This window comes from Chelon labrosus, assembly GCF_963514085.1.
Source record: "Chelon labrosus genome assembly, chromosome: 3".
NCBI classification, from domain to species: Eukaryota; Metazoa; Chordata; class Actinopteri; order Mugiliformes; family Mugilidae; genus Chelon; species Chelon labrosus.
In genome coordinates this window covers 15,802,936-15,822,722 of record NC_140339.1, presented here as the reverse complement: position 1 = coordinate 15,822,722, position 19,787 = coordinate 15,802,936, and the positions used below count along the sequence as shown (strand labels likewise).

Here is a 19,787-nt window from a genome sequence, read left to right as displayed (position 1 = left end):
GCGGTTTGATGGTACCGTTTTTATTGCATGAATTTGAAATAGCTGCAGAGAAACAAGGTTTCGGATGAGTACAGGCGGGTTGTAGGCCTCCCTGTAGTGAAGAGACATGGTCAGTGGACATTCAGATGGCACGGCTAACTTGATTCACCTTTCTGCTCGTGTGTAGACCACAAGACCAGCGCTTATATACTGCATTTTAATAAGAGGGGATGGGACTTTAACATTTTCTACAAATATAACAGGCTGTAAGTGGACTCAGGTGTGCTTCACGGCCTTATTCACGTCGCTCAACGGTGAGTATGACATGGTGTAGCTATAGTAGTCATTATATAATGTGGGGTGGTGGTTATTGCTGGCTACTTGTGATACTGTGTGATTTTTGTCACATTTGGGAGATGCACTGTGCTTTGGTGTGTTACTCCCTCCAAGTAAACACTCAGCTTAAAAGGTTTTCTATACGCAGCTGCCCATTCAAGTTGAAACATTAACTTATTACCTATCAATCACAAAGATAACGCAAATGCAGTATACAAGGCCAAACTGTGTGGATTCAAACTTGGATCAATGACTCCATCTACAGGTCAGTTGTTGTACTGCAACGACAGAGGGGAATTGAAATGTTGGAAGTGTTTGCTGCTTTGACAGTTTTTAAAAAATTGTACAAAACAAACAAAAAATAATAATAAATCAACTCCCTTTTAGAGTAAGTAGACCAGCCAAATATTAAAACTAAATTCTCACCATATGACTTGTAAAATGGTCTCTTAAATTTATCAAAGTAACTTGGTCACTCAACTGTCACTGAAGAAAGAAAAAAAAAAAACAACCTGCTGAATTAATAAAAAGGTGATACCTTATTGTAGCTGAATATATCTGTCCCCACCCCACCCACACATTGTTTTTCCTATTTCAACTATAGGACTCAGGGATATGGGCTTTACAGTTAATAATACATTTATCCATACTATGTTCATATAATTAATAAAAAAATAAATACATCATACAAATAACAATGATTTGTAGTTGGTCAATTACCAAAAAGAAACAGATTCAGTTACCATTGTATTGTTGACACATTTCAAGTTTAGGATTTCTCAATAAACCATTATCACTCCCAATTGATTTAAACCTGTAGTATTGAATGAAGCCGCTACAGTGGTGTGGCTGTGCTATTGAGCTGGATGGGAGGGGCTCGGACATCTATAGGGCCGTGATGTGAGCTTTGGCTCTCTCACAAGGCTAAATGTTAACACAGTAACACAGTCACAGAGAGAAACCAGGAGTAAAAGTAGATGCTGATGATTTTTTTGTTGGCAATGGGACCCAAACCAGCTCTTGGCTTTGGCCAAAAAGCAGCGGGCACAAGATGTCTATGTTTACTTCAATCAGTATATCTTGTAAAAAGGTCATATGAAATCTCTCCTTACAGTTTTTTGCTTAAGCATTTTTTTTTTGTTTGTTTTTTTGTTTTTACAAATTTTGTTTGTTTAGACATAACAAAACGGCTTCAACCAACAGAGAAAAAAAATCAACCAACAAAAAAAATTCTCATGCTTAAGTTATGTCCCACTCTTACTGATTGCATTTGTAAAGTGACCATCTTAAAAAAATCTGTGTACATGTTTGTCAGTTTTTAACGTAACATTTGTTTTTTTTTTATACATTTAAACAATTTTCTTCTTTTTTTTTTTCTGATAAAATTTTTATGCTTTTTTTTCCAGCCAGCAGTTCCAGGTATTGCTCCAGAGTCTGTTCCAGACACCTGACCTGTCTATTCCTGTACAGCAGGAGGCGCAAGAGGCATGTTGAGTAGGTGCTGGCTGTGGGAAGGACAATCGCTCCTTAAAAGAAGCTGTTGGGAAGCAATCGAGCAATTACTCTTTGTGATTTCAGTTCAGGTCCAAGAAAATTAAACCCATCTTATCTAACAATTCTTTTTTTGTTCTTTTTTTTTTCCTGCAAGAAATCGTTGCTTGCCCCGAAAAGACTGACAGAGAGAAATATTCTGCAGATGTTTTAATACTACTAACAACCTCCGGAGGCTGGAGTCTGGCAGCAGAAGTGGGACAGGACAGTCAGTCAGTTGCAGACAAGGACAAGGGGGGAGGGACGAGTGAAGTAATCCCTATCTGCAGAGGTCTTCTTGTGTCGAGTCTCGCACATTTTTCCTCTTCTTGCTGTTGCCTTGGTGGTGTGGCTTGTTGCTCTGATGACTTTTGGTGCTCGAGGAGGAGTTCTGTTGCCCCTGGTGGCCACTCTTATGGTGGGAACGAGTCATCCTGCCCTGAGGACAGAACACAAAGACACAATCTGTGATCCTGCAGGATTTTCCTCAATATAACAAATTCGGTTTTAAGTCACAGATATTTATCAAGCACATCAAAACAACTTGTCCGCCCCATTTCTTTTTTAAATGCCATAAATAATATATAAATATAAATAACTTCCTGAGGTGTCGTGGGCCTAACTTAACGAAACATCGGTGAAGGGAGGTGCCCATTTGCACCTCTGACTAGGCCAGGTATCTGCTGTCTTCATGTTGGTTGGCAGCGATATTTATTTGTTTGTCTCGCTGCTCAGCGGGCCATACAAGCCAGCAGCATTTGATTAGCTTATATTTCACAAGGTTTGAATTGTCCACTGTGCTGCTCTGCGGGCCATACAAGCCAGCAGCATCTACTTAGCTCGTTTAGGTTGTAGGTTTAATCGTCACATCTCATGACTGTAGGTTTGTTATGGTTTCTCAGTTGGACAGGGCCTCTAAATGTGTTTTGCCTGGGATCTTGGCACAAGGGACTGTAACATCTAATCCTGTGTATTAACGAATTGTATGTGCACATTTAAGGCCAAGCTGAGCATACCTTTCCCCCTTTGTTGCTTCCAGATGGAGTGCTGGTAGTGTGGCTCTGTGTTCGGTGATTACTGACGACAGCAGATTTTTCTCTGTGGGTACTGGATCCTCGGCCAGACTGCTGCTTGGCTGTCTTACACGGTGTGCCATCAGAGTCCTAGAGGAAACCAACAAAATGTATGACTAAATAGTATACCAGGACCTTTTTATCAGCAGGAAGCTGTGAAAGTTGTAGAAAAGTAGTAGTACAGTATGTGTGTGTGTGTGTGTGTAGCTGCAGGACTGACCCCATCGCTGGAGGTGGAAGGGGAGGACGTGGAAGACGGTGACAACGGAGAGGAGGAGGGAGAGGAGCTCAGTGAAGGGGAAGGAGAGGAGGAGTTGGAGGAGGTTTTGCTGTGGGGAGCCGATGGTAGGACCACAACATCGTCATCGTCATCTTCAGGAACGTTGTTGTTGCATTCATCAAGCTGCTGGGACTCAAACAACGCGACATCATTTCCTATGGAAACAGAAAAGGGACAAACGTGTGCGAGTGAGTGACTAGGTCAGACTGTATCAGGTTAGACTGAGATGACAAAGAACTAGCTGGGCTGCTGTGGATCTTATTTTTGTTACAGTGGAAACATTTAACGAACTGGAGAAGAACTTCAACATACTGTTGAGTGACAGCTCATTCTGAGACGGGCTCCCCCAGTTCTTTCGAATCCATTCCCTGTACTCGTCCACTTCTTGAGTCACCCGAATTATTCGGCCAAGTATACTGTGAATACACAAGGGAGAATACCTCTTATACCACAGCCCACACATGACAATACTGAAAAAATAAAAAGTGTCTACGAAGAACACAATAAGATATTCCTCTGAACCTGTGAAGTGTGATTGACAGCTGGTTAAATTAGCTCCTTACCTCTCAGTCTCATTGTTGGGGTAATACTTAGCGATGGGGGACACAGCGTGGCTGAGCACCACATAGGCGTAGTCAAATGCCTGCTTCACCTGCATGGCACCGTATGAACTCCGGCCAACGTCGTTGTCTGTTGGACACAAGGCAAGACGGTGACAACCTGACTATGTATCAACACATACCACTTCAGTGTCTGCAAAGGGCCTTCAGGCATTGTGTCTATTCCTACCTGGCTGCAGTGGGTCCTCGATGTAGAGCATGGAGGGCCTGTAGCCATCCATCATGTTCTTCTGAACCTCATCTTTGGCAACATAGCAACCTCCATCTTTTATCCTGATGCCTGTTTTCAGGTAGTTGAAGTGGCGACCGTAGAGCTCGAAGAACTCGATGAGCAGGACACCAATGTTGATGTTGGGACTGCACACATCCTCCCTGTAGTGAAGCTGGAAACGAACAAAGGATGTCAGTAACATTTTACATTAATAAGTGATGAGGAATTTCAGTTTAGATGCATGTAGAGTGGACTCAGGAATGCTCAGGAACCCTCGATGTTACAAATACATGAATAAGAAAAACTGTTCTAATATTGTGTAGGTCTCCCTTGTGCCTCCAAAACTGTACTGGCTGGCTGATCAGAGAATGGACATGGGCCTTCTGAGGGTGTCCTCTGGTGTCTGGCAACAAAATGTTGTTAGTGGGGGTCTTTGGGTCCTATGGGTTGAGAGGAGGGGCCTCTGTGGCTCAGGCTTGTTCCAGTGCATCCCACTGATCCTGATCAGTTTGGGATCTAGAAAATTTGGAGGCCAGGTCAACACCTTGTGTTGTTCCTAAACCGTTTGTGTTTGTGCCTGTGTCAGGCTGCGTCCTGCTGGGGATGGCTGCTGCCATCAAGGAGTGTCATTGCTATGGGGTGGGGGTGCCTGGTCAGGTCTAAGCGGGTAACATCCACATTAAAGCCAGGTCCAAACGTTTCCCAGCAGAACATTGCATTGTTACAAGATGATCAATGTTATTTACTTCACCTGTCAGTGGTTTTAATGTTGTGCCTCATCAGTGTAGTTTGAACTACAGAACTCACCTGCAGGAAGCTGACAGCCATGAGAAAGAGACTGTAGGAGCCGATTCCACCGGTAAAAACTTCATTAAGGTCCCTCTGCAGGAGGAACTGCTTCAGAACCAGGACCAGGTAAGGCAGCACAGGGTATTTCTACAGGAAAAATTAGACATGGTAAAACACTATAAAGAATGCATTTCGATGTCTACAGCACCTTCAACCAGAAGTGGAAAATGTCACGCAATACTGGTGGTTAATATGGACTTTTTTTTAAGTCTCACTTTCATCACATTGTCAGCAATGCCAGTTTAAGTGGGTTATAAGATAACTCTTCATAATATGCCACATCAGAAAAAAAAACACTAAAATACTGTTAAATGCAGAACCAATGCAAAACTGTACCTCTTTGAATTCCTTTATGAGACATGCAGCTTTAACGCCACTCTTCACGTTAAAGCTGATGTCAACTTTGACCTCGGTAAAGGAGTCAGTCAGTTTGATGATGGGAACCTGGAGAAAGGAAAAGAAAGGAAATGACTCAACTCCAGACACTGTGCTAAGAAACACTTGTACATAAATCTGCATCCATAATCTACTTCAAGTCTAATGTCATGACTAAGCCTGAAAACAACACTAATCCTCTATGAAAATCCTTAAGCAAAGTGCTAATCGGTGCTAATTTAAAATCCCTAACAAAGAGAGAAACTGGAAACACAAAAAAGCTTTCATCAAATATTTTAAGTTCTGAAATACACACATTCATTGCTTAGACATGGTTTAAAAATAGCACAAATCACTAACTGGTGCTTGGGACTGGCTTAAAAACATTATCAAGAAGATATGCACGATCCAAAGCAAAGCAGTCCATGTTTGTCAGCCGTGTTGCACCTGTGACATCAATAAAACAAACCTAAACCCGTACTGGATTAAATTCACCCTTTATTACGAAATCACAGTAAATCGCTTGAGGTGTACTGAAGTTCTGACACTGGCACTCTCCTTCACGTACATGTCTGTGCATATATATGCCTGAAAGTAAGGCATTTACGCTAACCAGGGGCGTTCACAGCAATAAAATGTATTAATGTGTTAACAGAAGGACAAGTAACAACAGACACCTGAACATGGCTGACTGATTAACTACTGAAAGAATCATTGTTGACTATTAATCATAATTTCTGACACATTCACATCTAAATTAAATCTTTGTCCAGGACAAGAACTCAAATAAGAGTATGTAACTTAAATCATAACCATGTTCTAAACTAAAAGACGAGCTCAGCCTTACCGTGGCTTTGTCCAGGACTTTGATGGAATTCTCATCTGCTACGTTTCTCTTCCGCAGAGCCTCTTCCAACGTCCAAAGTGGGAGCGTCTCCCACTTCCCAAATACGACCAGGTCAATATCACTGGTGAAGAAAGAGAGGCATGAGTGATGTCCGTTCTCTAACACCATTTCTGTTTTTTTTCCTCACACAGCATGACAAAAATATAGCAACATCACCCATTTCAAAAAAGGAAAGACTATAATTACATCCAATACATTTTTGCAAACTCTATATTCCTTAATATGTATTTTAAGTCACATTTTCTCTTTATTCTCGTCAGGAGGAACTGGGCCTGTATACAGTAAATCAGACATTTTTAAATATCCCACACATGGTGGCTCAGTGCACACAGATGGCTTTGCTTCCCCCTTGTGGAATAGCAACAAGCAACCCCTGACCGAGCTGAAGGAAGTCTTCCAATGTACACTAAGTCAGTAGTGCCATGTGTTCATTACAAAATGTCACACATAGGCACCCAGTATAAACACAATCACATGTGTACATGCACAGCACAAAATGATCTGCATCTAGCAACTTACTAGATACAAACAAATACACTTTCTAAGAATGGTTCCAAAGTCACACACACCACCCACTGACATGTGAGCATGAGCACATAGCTTAGTCCTATTAAAGTGCTCAGTATGGCCCACTAATCCAGGTTACCAGTCTGTGTCTGTGTGTTGAGAGGGCAGTTATTTATTGGTCGACAGTGGTAAGCCTATCAGAATAAAGTTTCAGGAAAGAAAAGAAAAGATTGTGGAGAGATGGAACTTTCTCAAATGTTGGGTGATAAGTATCGATGTCAAGTTTTTTCCCCCCACTGATGTTTCCGTTTCTGTTGGTGTTTTGTGGCAAACCAAGTTGGTGGTACTGAATAACAATCTCTTACTAAGACCTTAACCAAACATCCACATTGTATGATTTATACATTCTGTCTGATTGACTTAATGAAAAAAGAAGAAAAAAAAACTAACAAGCACAGGTTTATGTTTAGAAAGCTGCACAGCTTACCTTGTTGGCAGATAAAGACCAGTGCTGAAACTCCCAAACACTTGGACCTGGAAAGACATCACAAGTACTGTTACATACATGGATGACATGTATTAATTCACACAAAAACATGGTAGAGCTGAATCTTTTTATCATTGCGTTTCTTTAATCTCTTACATACTTCGATAGTTCTTTGCTACAAATAACTGGACTAGAATAAATAAAGATCACCAAACACCAACGTGGCCTCCTTTGATTATCCCACGCTACACTTCACTGCTACAAAAACCTGTTCTCCAAGCTGCACAAATATTAGGACTGAACAGCTCAACTTAGAGCCGATTTATTAACAAGTCCAAACAAACTGCATGGGAGTGGTGCAAAAATACATATTAGTGGCTTAAAAAAAACTTACGTAATGTGAGCATTCACCACTTCTTCTGCATTTTAGATATTCCTCGTTTCATGTCATACAATGTTTACATACAAACAGCACCTTTATCCACTGATCTCTTAACCTGCACACTGTTAAAGGGACTAAAATATCCTGAACCCTCCCACAGAGCAGTGCACTAATAGACTTAAGCCTTGACCCCTCACTTCACTCTCTTAAACCGTGTCCCTACATCAGCTGGTAGTATGAACGCTGGGTTATAGCTCAGTCACATGTCCAGTGTAAAGCTGATTGTGTTTGTGAATGAATGAAGTCCTAAAGACTTCTACGAAGGGTGAGACGTGCCCTTCATGACTACAGGCAGTCATGAAGGGCACGTCTTGGCACACTCTTTTGAAAACACAGCGGTGCCGTTGATCTACCTGACAAGATCGACATTCATGTGGAAACAGGCTGTCTGGAGGATGTTCTGACACCTAAGCTAATTAAACAAGCATACCACTGACTGGACCTGCTAAGCTCAGGGCAGACACACTTTGAAGCGCACAGCTCTATCAGACAGATCAAAGTCGATGGGTACAAAAAAAAATCTGAGGTGATGCTGATAACATGACTAAAAACAGAGTGCTGTGCAGCCGGGAGATAACAGAGAATGAGAGGAAGCTTTGTGAAAGGCTGGATATCGCTTATAGCCCGACGCTAGCTGTATGCAAACTGTGGTAATTAAGAGCCGCAAGTCACAGAGACTATTGTGGCAAATGCAGCCTCATCATCACACTGCACGATTTATAAACCATCTGCTTTTTTTTTTTTATAAATACCTCAGCACTGGGCCACAGGTCATGGATGACTCCCTTGATTCTGTCCACCACCTCCAGTCTCATCTTCTCCTCCTCCGGCCGTGGGGAAATGTAGTCGTAGAAGTCATTGATCTCCTCATGCAACCTGCAGGGCACAGAGAAAACAAAGTTGTAAGGAGAGTGGAAAGTAACAGGTGTAAGGATCAAATACAGCTATTATTATTATTATTATTATTATTAACCAACACGGCAGGTACTCTTTCTCGCAGCACAAAAAGGCACGATGTACTATGAAAGGGACAACGGTCACGGTCAGGAATACAAATGTGAGACACCGAGTCACACGGACAGGATTCGGCTAATATCTGTGCTCTTTTCTCCGGAAGAAACTTCGAAGACTTCCCTTATTACAAACAAGGATTATAAGTTCCTTAAATGGCTCAGAAAGGCATGCCTTGTGTACTCATACGTATTCAGTTTAAGACTTTTTGTACTAAGCAGGCCAAGATATGAATTTATGCAACAGCAGAATGAGAAGCAGGGTGTTGCAAAAACACCAACCCTTGGCAAATAAATGTTTCTAAAAATGAATGAATAGTTTCTATTATCAGCTTTCCTGTGGAGGTGCAGGTAGATTATGAGCAAATCCTTAGTTGGAATACGACTGACATTCTGTCCCAGTGGCATGAATTTATGGAGCTTGTTATGAGGGAATTGTCTGAGCAGTATTTTCGGATTTCCGCACAGACAGATGAAGAAAAAAAAATAATCACTGCACCACAACTATGTGGATCAATAATTACTGAAAATAAATGGGTTAATTACACCAGGAAGAGCGAAAGGAATTTTGTCTTCCCACAAATAACTAGGAACCAACCAGGGCAGAGTAAAAACAAAACAAGAATCCCCTGCTGTCTCCCAGCATAATGTCAGCAAAAGAAAAGTGTACTCAATAAGGGCAGGCTAAGCATGAGTGCCGCATTCGTCCTTGGGACGGGTCACACTGCCTACATGTGTTGACCTTTTCACTGACCAGTTTTGTCCACATACACACGGATGCAGGGACGCAGCTTGTGTGGGCAGGCAAATACGAACACAAACACGGCGGCGCACGCAAGCAAATGTGGTACACGCACAGTTCAGGCCAGTAGCGGGCTCATTCCACTTGGCAGATGATAGAGGGAGAGGGAGAGGAAAAGTGACATTATGCTTTTGTAAATAAAAATATGGCAACAAAGCAAAGCATACCGGGAGAGCGGGACAAGAAAACCCCTAGCAGCTACCACAGCTGACTGACTGTTGTTTGGATTAAGCCCCAAAGAGCACCGTGTGTGTCTACTGTCTGGGATTTATGTAACAAGCTCCCTTCCCTTTATTGTTTCTTGGGTCACAGACACCCAGCTGAGTAGAAGCCCGTGATACAAAGCTGCAGGTCCACCCAAAAATGTAGGGAAAATACTTTAGAAGATAAAAGAGAAGAGCACTGAACTAGTTGAGAGAGATCTTCTTCTCTAGGCAGATGCTATCATGGTCAGCCTACGGCCAAATTAAACACTGCAAAACTTTGTGGACTAAATAATAAAATGAAATCACAAGCAAGTTATCGCAGCACATGTGCCCAAACATTCCAACTCTTGCTTTTTATTATAAGTTATTCCAGTTGTAGTAAAAAATGTATGAAAACCCCCACCCCATGATTAATGTATGCCACCGTTGGCCTGAATGTTGCCCAACAGCCTGCTCAAGTCTACATTTAAATGCAGATGAACTTCAAACAGCACTCAATGGAAACAAACAACCACTATGGCCAGAACGTGACCACACAAGATCCTAGTGTTGCATATTGTATCTTTCTCCTGACACAAGCAAGCTTATATTACATCCGTCACGCTGATATATTAACTGGAAAGGCAGTTTTTATCTCAGGGGAAATCTTCGGACAACAGATCGCAAAAGAAAAGTAAATAACATGAATTCATTTTATTGGCTTCCTTTGTTTACACCAAAACGTGAGGCCAATAGAAACTGAGTTTCTGTTTGCTGTTGGTTTTTGCGAGTTAGTCACAAAATGCATCGAGCGGTGCTCACAACTTTAGACTCTGTTGATGAGGCTCTTCAAAAAAAAAAAAAACAGAAAGTGTGATTAACACAGGTAGAATACCAAACACACTTCACACAGTCTGTCTTCATTTTCTTAATGGAAAAGGGAGATAAATCGTTTCCGTTTCCATTTGTTGCCCCTCCTAAAACACAGCCCCTGACAACCGCTCTTGTTTTTAATGACTAATCTCATTCCCCCGTACACACTCTCCGTGCAGAGACTCCAGTCCTCCATGGCATTTATTAGGTTTCATTTAAGAGTAAAAGGAAACTCAGCAGCTATAATATGCATTACAAATACGTCCGTTTTTATTTCATGTAAAGAGAACACAGCTCACTGCGGCTCAATACCGCATCATTAAAAAAGACCTCAAACCTCTGTACAGGTTAAATTAACGCACTGTTATTGGACTGTACATCTGACGCCACGAATAGTCCCAATTGTCAAATGTTTTGCTTTCCTGGTGTGATTACTTGAGAGCATGTGACCATTTTTAGTACACAACAGCATGAGTAGGTTTCATTTCAGTGCAAACAGTTGACTAGTGCTCTCTGGACGTCATGTGACAGGAGCAACCACAGAAATCACATCTGAATGCCCCACCTTCTTGGATCAAATTACATCTCAGCTCTACTGCCTGCCTGCCTGAGAGCGCATGGACCCTTGACACTGCTTATCAGATAATCCCACTTGCCTATATCATAGTAATGTTATGTAATCCTGTGGAACAAGTCTACATAGCTGAGCCTCCCTGGAGAGAAAAAGAAAAATCTCTCCTCGGAGCTTCTTCCTAACATATTTTAATGTTGCAAGTCATGCTGATGGCTGCCTGTAATGTTGGTGCCTTTTCAGTTAAAGCTGGATTCAAACTGAGTGTAAGCATGACATGACTAAATTATCAATAAAGGTTGAAAGGGTTGAATGGCTGCTATGGGGCATAAAACAACTTCCATTCACAGTTTAGACTATAAGTCAGGGGAAAACAAAGAAATATCTAAAACAACATTTCTCATGGCAGAAGGAGATTTAAAAAAATAAAATAAAAAGTTTTGCCCACAGCCAAAAACACAGGTATTCAATTCATAGTTATGTTAAGAGAAAAAAAACAAAAAATACCAACCATTTGATCTATTATTAAAACAATTCTTGACAAATTTTCTGTCCCCAGACTTATCCGCTGTGCAACATACTATCCTATGATGCTAGAAGTGGTATCGGTTTATGACAATATATTTAGTTCACTATGCAAAATGATGGTGACTTGTTGAAGTTTATGACAAATAATTCAATAAATCACATTGTCCAGGGATCATTAAATGGATTATGCCCTGCAATCTTTGTTTTTCAACTCTATTATTCAGATCATAATGTTTTTAATTAATGAAATGTACTTCTTAAGGGGCTACAGAGGAAACCTCAACTTTCCTACAGAGACTTTGGGCACCTGACAGGAGGAGGAGGAGGAGGAGGAGGAGGGAAAAGGTAATACGTGATGGCAGTGAAAAGGAAAACACTGAAAGCCAGACACACGAAAGGTGAAACAGAAAAGTGTAGAGAGAGAGAGAGAGAGAGAGAGACCAGACTGGGTGTGGTGCTGAAATGCCTTCATGTGAATGAGAGCCATCTGTTAAGTTGGGTAGAATGAAGGAAAAAGAGGTTACCATCACATCAATGCACAGCAGCTATTCAGATAATCTGGCACTATGGTACGTATGTGTCCTGACAAACACCTTTAGAATTTGGTATTTAATAACAGCAATAGGCCATAACTTTTCTCTTAGGTAAGCCTTTCCACTTTGCCACCATCTTTGTAACATCCCCAGGCAATTAACGAGACTAGGCCCCGCCTAAATGAACAGAGGAGTCAAAAAAAAAAACAACTTTCAAAATGTTTGGACTGGCTGACAGTAAGGTTTAAAAAGCTTTTTTTTTCCTTCAACTATGAAAATGCAAAGTTGCACAACAACAACTTCCGTCATGGTTTAATGAAGAATCACTTGACATGGACAACATTTCTGGTTCAAGTCAGCATACCACTTGAACAAAAAAGACTGGTTACCTGGATCATACTTCCTCCCACCACACAGTTGAAACTGTTATAAATGTCAACTGTGCGCTCGCATCAATGCAACAACTCTATTGACTAGAAACAGACCGTATCTTTAAGAGGAGGGGCAGGTGTGTGCGGTTCTTGATTCTTTACGTGATCGGACTGTCCCTTACAAAGTGTTCCACGTCAGATCTGACTGGTCGTGATTAAACTGTGACTTTCTGGCTACGAAAGAGTCCAAGCATCATGAGCGTATTCGCAAAACAGGCATTGAATTCAGGGCCTCAACAACGTTTGCAACAAAAGGTTGCTTCTACTGCTATAGACCCAGGGATGTTATGCGACACTGTGCTGTGCTGCGTCTATAGAAGCTCCACATTCAACAGGACCAGCTTCAAGTTGCCAGGAGGCAAAACAAGTCGTGTCACACACTGCTTTTCAGAATGAGGACAGCCACAAACAGAAAGCTGAGGTGTCGATGTCTCTCAGATGGCAGATTCATTAATGTTTCATCAATGAACTGATCTGGTGTGTGTGTGTGTTGGCCACTAGGACAAACGACTCAGGTTACACGGCCAACACACTGCTGGCTGCCAGTGACAGGCTTGGTCATGCCTGAATGATGCAGCTGGGTGCTGTGGTCAAAACAGGAACAGCTGGACTATAAATGTGGTATTTCAATTGCCAGGATGAAACCTATTGGTTACTGGGCATGGAGTAACATTACAGTGGACTGTCACCATCTGAAAAGATGTCAAATTATACTTTTAAATTATTATTTATTTACTGTGTGGTCTACTTTGAGACACAGACACTGAATTGCGTACGGCAGTCGCATTAAAAATAGTCAACGGAGAAAAAAAAAATATGTGCAAATGTGCGACAATGTGCACATTATATCCATTTATTCATTTCTTGACATGAGATTGCTTCAGAGCGTTCATTTGCCCTTTGTGTGAGGCTTGTAGTGAAGCTTGCTGCTTTCAACAACAAGCCTGGCTGCTACAAATAAGTTTGTGGCGAGCAGGTTTGCTACAAGTTCAAAGTTTGGTATGACTGTGCTTTTTTTTTTTTTTTTTACAGATTAGAAATGTGACAACAACAACAACTTTGACAACAACAACTTGACCTCTTGTTGGACCTCTGAAAAGGCATCAGCAATTTCTACCTCTCACAATGAACAAGGAAAAACTATTTCAAACAAATCCACCTAATAATTTATTGCAATTATTAATTTTAAAGGAAACCATTCAAAATAATTTGGGATTTCAAGTTCTATTCCTCTCTGTCGTCAGCCACAATCAACACGGACAATAACAGAGGGAAGCTGTCGATGCCCAGTCCTTCTGTTCGCGAGCTCGTAAGGTCACAGTTCAACAACGGGCTGTGAAAAAAGTAAAATACTGTGCGTCACACGCTGACTGCATCAGTCTGGAGCGCAGGAAAGGTTTCCATTGGACGGGAAGAGTGAAAAAAGAAAAGAAAAATACATTCCTCGCTACACATGGGAAGGCTGAGTTATGGAAAGCTGCCCACACGTGCTGTTCAGAGGAGATCGTTTCACAGGCAGTCCAAAGGAGCAGCAGGCAGGCTTCGCTCTGTACAAGCTCACACGTTCTGGCTGAGAGCCAGCCAGTGAGCAGTGAGATAAAAAGGGGAGAGTGACGTAGACGCCTGTAGACGCTAGATGAACCGTAGTTCTAATAATGGAGCTAGGGCTGCTATGCTATCTGTGTGCTAGCGCATAAATCTCTAAAAGACAGCGCCGATAAATCCATGCGTCAGGGCATCTCATCAGTGAGCGATTAACCGCACATTTCATTAGCTCACAAGTGATGTTCTGCACCACCACTCGAAACCTAGCTGCCAACACAAGGCGCTGCTAAAATTACTCAAGTGCATATTGCTCTTGAATAAGTCACTGAGCAATGACAGTGATTAAAAAAACGGAACAGGTAAGAAGGAAAGTGGGGAAGCTCGGTTTTTGCTGTCGAAGAGAGGGGCTTTAGCTGTGCCAAGCAGCGATGAGGACAGCCAGGAGTGGGGAAAGTCCTTCAGATTGGCAAAAATAAGGGATGCAGGAGACTTGAGAAGTGGTGCAATCTTTTAATGCAAGAAATGTAGTGAAGGTGTTTGTGTGCAAACTTTCGTGGAGAAACTAAGAATTTAACTCTCTGAAAGCTTCCAAATAACAAACTTGTCACCTGTCTGACTGACTTTGTAATCTACACTATCATAACGTGAATAAAGTATTCACGTGTGTCTCCTGTAACATTTAACTTGAGTCCTGAAGAACTTATTTTATACAAATTACTTTACATGACAGCTTGAGAGGTAGTTTAAGATGTCCCGTCACACAGAATACAGGACCCAACCAGTAAATCCACCTATCACTCCGAATTCATTCTCTAACAATGTCCCTCTGTTACAAAATGTCTGGAACTTTGGCCCACACAAGGATTTAGTTGGGACAGAAATGGACGACAGCCCTCCCACAACACACTGACTTCCTGTGTCCACATGAAGAATCTAAATAGTTGTTCCACCCAACTTTCTGGCGTACACAACGAGAAAGTAGGGTGGAAACACTCCCTTTGAGCTCCCAGTCCGATTGGGCAAAGAGGAGGACGCGCTCGGGGGTTTCTGTTTCACGAGAGTTGGCTTTGTTTATCAGAAGTGAGGCTGTGTGGAGCGTGTGAGCGCTGATCCGTTGCCATCGTGAGAGGGCTGCTTGCTTGGTCCCCCTCAGGTCCGAAAGGCTGGAGGAGCCTCAAACACAAATAAGCACATGCCTTCATCTCTGTAGCCAACCCACATCGCCAAATATAGTGTAAAGATTACACCATTTGGGGACCCGCCAATATTCACCCTTTTTCGATTTATGCAAATATCAGATGCAACGTCAGTTCTCAGGTATGCGCACGTCTGCTTCAAAGAATCTCACACACACCGAAAAGGGTTTTTATACGCAAGACACTTCGAAACTCCAGTCCCATCAGCTGAGGTGAACACAACATAGACAAGCAACTACTCAACAGGTGAGAGAAATAAACAACATGGGGCTTATTTACCAGTCTTGCATTGTGCCACTTTCTAATACAGACCTGTAAATCAACAGAAGCTCCAGAGCAGTTTATCATGAATTCTGACACTCATAAAACTCTCTTGTAATTGACCTGCTGACACTGTAATCTCAGAAATTAGATGGAAAAACAGTGGCTGATTTAGAAATGAACTGTAATACGTGTAAGGTGTCACTTTTTGCAAGATCCACTCTAAACACACTCACCAGTTCATTAGGAACACTTGCAATTGCCAGCCATTGTAGGTGGAACTGTAGCCTGGTCGTTACCATCCTACGTACTTCCGCCCAAAATTTGATTTCGGTCTCGCACGTTAGTCTGGCACAATGTAATAGGAATCTGTCTCCGTAATGGGCGGATGCTTATTTTGAGGTTTAAAATCATTGGAGTTCCCTTAACCAATCAGCAACGTTCGGTAATGACGTATATTGTGCGCCGGAGTTCAGGCTCTTACCGCTTACCACTTCCGCTTCCAGTTAAATAAATCAAACTTTTCCCAAAGCCAGTTGGAAGGAGAGCTACGACGTCCGTGCCGTTTATAAAATTGACAAGACAAGCGCCTCTTGTTCTGGTTTTAATTCCGTGATGCTCTCGAGAGTTGAGACAACTTCGCGGATGGCTTCTAGCGTCTCTTCCTCCGTCGCCATTGTTGCTATGCTGTTGAACTACAAGCTTCGCTGGACTACAAGCAACTCGGCAGGCGAGTTCCGCGTCATCACTCGACTGTTCGCTGATTGGCGCGGTTACACGCGAACAGCGGAAGTGCAATTGGGCCAGACTCCGTGCGAGACCGAAATCAAATTTTGGGCGGAAACGTAGGATGGTAACGACCAGGCTCGTGGAACTGGATCACCCTTCTACAAATCTCACTTCCAGACTGAATGTCCCCAGCAACAAAAAAAACGTACAACACGTGAAGATTTAACAATGTAATCACCATAACTCAACAAACCCATTGTGGGTCCATACACGACTCCATACATTTCCTGTAATGCTCTAGTGGCACCGTGATGCACCAGACTGTGGTTAGACAGAGGGCCCTCAGTGGTTGTGAGTGTGATCAAGGCTGTAAGGTCCAGGTTCTGGTATTAGCAGAGCTAATCACTAAGGAATGTCCTTATGCAAACACAGGACTCCCATATTACTATAAATGAGGATCAGCCAAACACTGAGCTCCACACTCTGGTGCTCTGCTTGTCTGCACACGTCTAAGAAAAAGGGGTGGGGAGAGGGCCAAATCTCTGCCCCTAAAAGTCTTTAAACCGGAGCCCCACCCAACATTTCTCCCCAGCTGTCATATTTAAAAGAACCACGAGTAAGAAATGATTAAATGTAATGTTAACTTAGTATACCAAGTGACTTAACATCCTGGCCTCATGTTAAAAATGTAACCTTAGTATGAGCAACATTGTTGGTCGAGCTAATCCTACATGTTCTCTAATGAATCAAGTCTCACACTAACAGAAGGAAGTGTGAGTCTAAAGTTTGTAAACTATTCACTAAGTGAAGTGCACGCATGATTTAAAAACCACCAGAAGCAAAAATGCAGGAAGCATGAACTACTCTGTTGGTCACGATGGCGTTACAATACAAAGAAATTAGGACACTGTGCCAATCGATACTCTGCCCCTGAAGGTTTCAGCAGTGGTTGTAAAAAGTTTGTCGTTTGCTTATGACTGACAAACTACTAACAGAAGTTGTGATCGGCTTAAGTCCCCACTATCTGAGGCGTATCACAACATCAACCAAACCCTAAACAATATTCTCATGTAGCATTAATCTACCTTTTTCTTGCCCATCTGTATGTTCAGTATTTTTGAAACCCTCCATTTGTCAAAATATATATATTTTAAGTCTCCTGTACCTTAGTTTATTGCAATTGCAATCCTACAAATACAAAGTTGCCCATTCTGAAAGGACACCAACAAGGAAAAGACTGGGTAAAAGGGATTACAGCACAAGAACAGGATACAGGAGCGAAGACTGCTTGCAAAACATATAATCCCTTTAGAAATCCTTTAGGCATCTGATAACACGCAAACAATTACTCCTATAATCCCTGGGAATGAAACCTTGTTTGCGTGTCGCTGTGTTCCTGCTGTCATGCAATACCGTGAATGACCAGCGGAACAGACAGCTGGCATCAAGGCTGAGCTGCAGTGTCACATTCAGTCTCTCCAAATGTATACTACAGCCAACATAACGCTGTCCAACAAGCCAGCTACAACCAGCGAGCAGTCAGCACGACCGAAGACCGATTTGGAGACGCATACTGTTGTTCCACTGAGCAATCTTGTAATTATGGAGTCTGAGTCGAGGAATTGGCCTAGTTACCCAAATGTTACCCCTAAATTATTGAGCCACAATGTTTAAAGTCTCATGTGTAATATGTTTGCCTTTTGTCTGCCAGCAGTGTCATGGCTGTATTCTTCTGGCAGCGTCACTTGAACCTGATGTTTACAGCACTGTTTATTCCTTCGTAAAAGTGAGCTCAACAGTTTTCCTCTGGAAAAACTGCAAACTTTATATGTTACCAGTAATGTACAGTAACCCACATCTCATAAACCTGTCAAACTAGTCCTCCTTCCCATTTAACCAGAATTAAATGCAAGGCAAAACACTTCTAGTTAATTTCGCACACTTTTTAGGTGTGAATCCCACGTGGTGACCTGTATTAGATTCAGCTAGTTGGTGAAGTAAAACGACCTGCACCTTAAACTTGTTGCATAAAAAGTCTTACATTGACAGGTCTTTGGTGGGGCTTCGTGGAGTTACCCAACTCAGTGGGGTGGAGCTGACAAAGTGGGTGGGGTGCGGCTGTCAACCCAAGTTTATCTAGGCTTGTTATTTCAGCGTGGAAGTGTTTAAAATAGGTGAAATAACAGTGAAACTTAAGCCCTGGTGCACGCTAGTTGCCCTGAAACGCTTCCAGTCGCACACTCCTCCTCCTCCTCCTCTATTCACTATGTGTCAGACACAGTAAAACTTGGGTGTATGAGGTCACTCCCAGTGAGAGGCGTGTGAAAACCAGCAGATAATCTTCTAAAAGGCGAACTAGTCACTTTCATTAAACTCTCTCTCTCTCTTACCCAACAATTCCTTCTGAGTAGTTCCTGTCTTTCCACGGCGTGCCAGTGTAACCGTCATATGCCCCCGTGTTGAAGCCATTGCCACTGTTCAGGAGGCTGGAATTGAATCCGAAAGTGCTAGCTTTGTTGTCTCTTTTTCTTTTGTTGGGGTGTCCGTCCGTCACTCCCCTCCACACCACAGCGACCCCGCTGCCCTGCTGCTGCTGCTGCTGCTGCTGCCCCCCTCCACCGACAACATCCCTGCCAGCTGCTCGGTGGTTGTGGTTGCTGTTGGTTTCCAGTGGTATAAAGTCCCGCTGTTCGGCTAATTCTCCGTCCCTAACTGAGGCCGACATCCCCTGAGTCTCGGCTTCTCCGCTACCGGTGTTCGAGTCAGGTGCCCCGTTTCTACTGGTGAGGACGGCTCCCGACGCCCCGTTCACGCTCGCTTTCAGGCTCTGAGATCCAGCGGTGTGGCTGTTATTGACATGCAAATACACGAGACCCTGTGTCGTCTCCCAAATCTGCATCCACAGGTTGTTAGCGGGTCCACGTTGTTCTGGTTGAAACCAGGCGATTCTCGGATCCATCAAACGAGACTGTAGGCAATCCGCCCCCCCGCCCCACCACCACCACCGAGCAATGCTCAGCTCGTGTGCAGCTAGCCAGGACGCTAGCTAACGTTAGCTAGCCTGCTATAGCCTCGTTATAGCTGCTGCTGCTAGCTCAGGTCCTGCGCTGCCCGTTACTTCTAGAATCTGGTAAAAACTGGTTCCTCGTCGGAGACGGAACAAACAGTTGTCAACAAAAAACATCCACGGAAAACAATACAATGGTGCGAGTCAAGTGTTAAAAATGGTAGCTGAAGACAAAGTTGCCGTAGAAGACTGGAGAAACGTGCAGTCGCTGCTTGTCGAAGTGCCTCTCTGACCCTTTCCTCCTGATTGTGGGTCCCTCAATGGCGGAGCGTACGAAGCTAGTGCGCATGTGCGAGATAGAAAATAGGCGTGGAAACTGGTGTTACGTAACAGACGACTGCTTCTTGTTACATAACAAAGTCTGATTTATTATCCCCTCATCAAAGTAAAATGGATTTATGTTACGACCCAGTGTTACTCTTTAACAAAACACAGATTTGTGACTATGCTACCGATCACC

The 19,787-nt window shown here is 42.8% G+C and overlaps 1 protein-coding gene across 1 annotated transcript; it reads right to left on the bottom strand.

Moving 5' to 3' along the window:
* Position 1: 1 nt before the first annotated feature.
* Positions 2–19,564, bottom strand: tent4b (terminal nucleotidyltransferase 4B). Its single transcript, XM_084541532.1, has 12 exons — positions 18,651–19,564; positions 8,349–8,472; positions 7,155–7,201; positions 6,101–6,221; positions 5,215–5,322; positions 4,837–4,965; positions 3,988–4,201; positions 3,762–3,888; positions 3,511–3,614; positions 3,139–3,353; positions 2,862–3,008; positions 2–2,284 (listed from the first exon to the last, which is right to left on the bottom strand). Exons 1-12 carry the CDS (start codon positions 19,217–19,219, stop codon positions 2,126–2,128), a joined length of 2,064 nt encoding a protein of 687 aa, XP_084397658.1. The 5' UTR covers positions 19,220–19,564; the 3' UTR covers positions 2–2,125.
* Positions 19,565–19,787: the final 223 nt, after the last annotated feature.

Bases quoted from the DNA above. Each gene is read 5' to 3' on its own strand.
- tent4b (XM_084541532.1), bottom strand. From the start codon at position 19,219: ATGGATCCGAGAATCGCCTGGTTTCAACCAGAACAACGTGGACCCGCT. The intron at 8,473-18,650 runs GTAAGAGAGAGA...TGTGCCCTGCAG, and splicing joins TACTCAGAAGGAATTGTTGG to GTTGCATGAGGAGATCAATG. The intron at 3,889-3,987 runs GTAGGAATAGAC...TGTGTCCAACAG, and splicing joins CGAGGACCCACTGCAGCCAG to ACAACGACGTTGGCCGGAGT.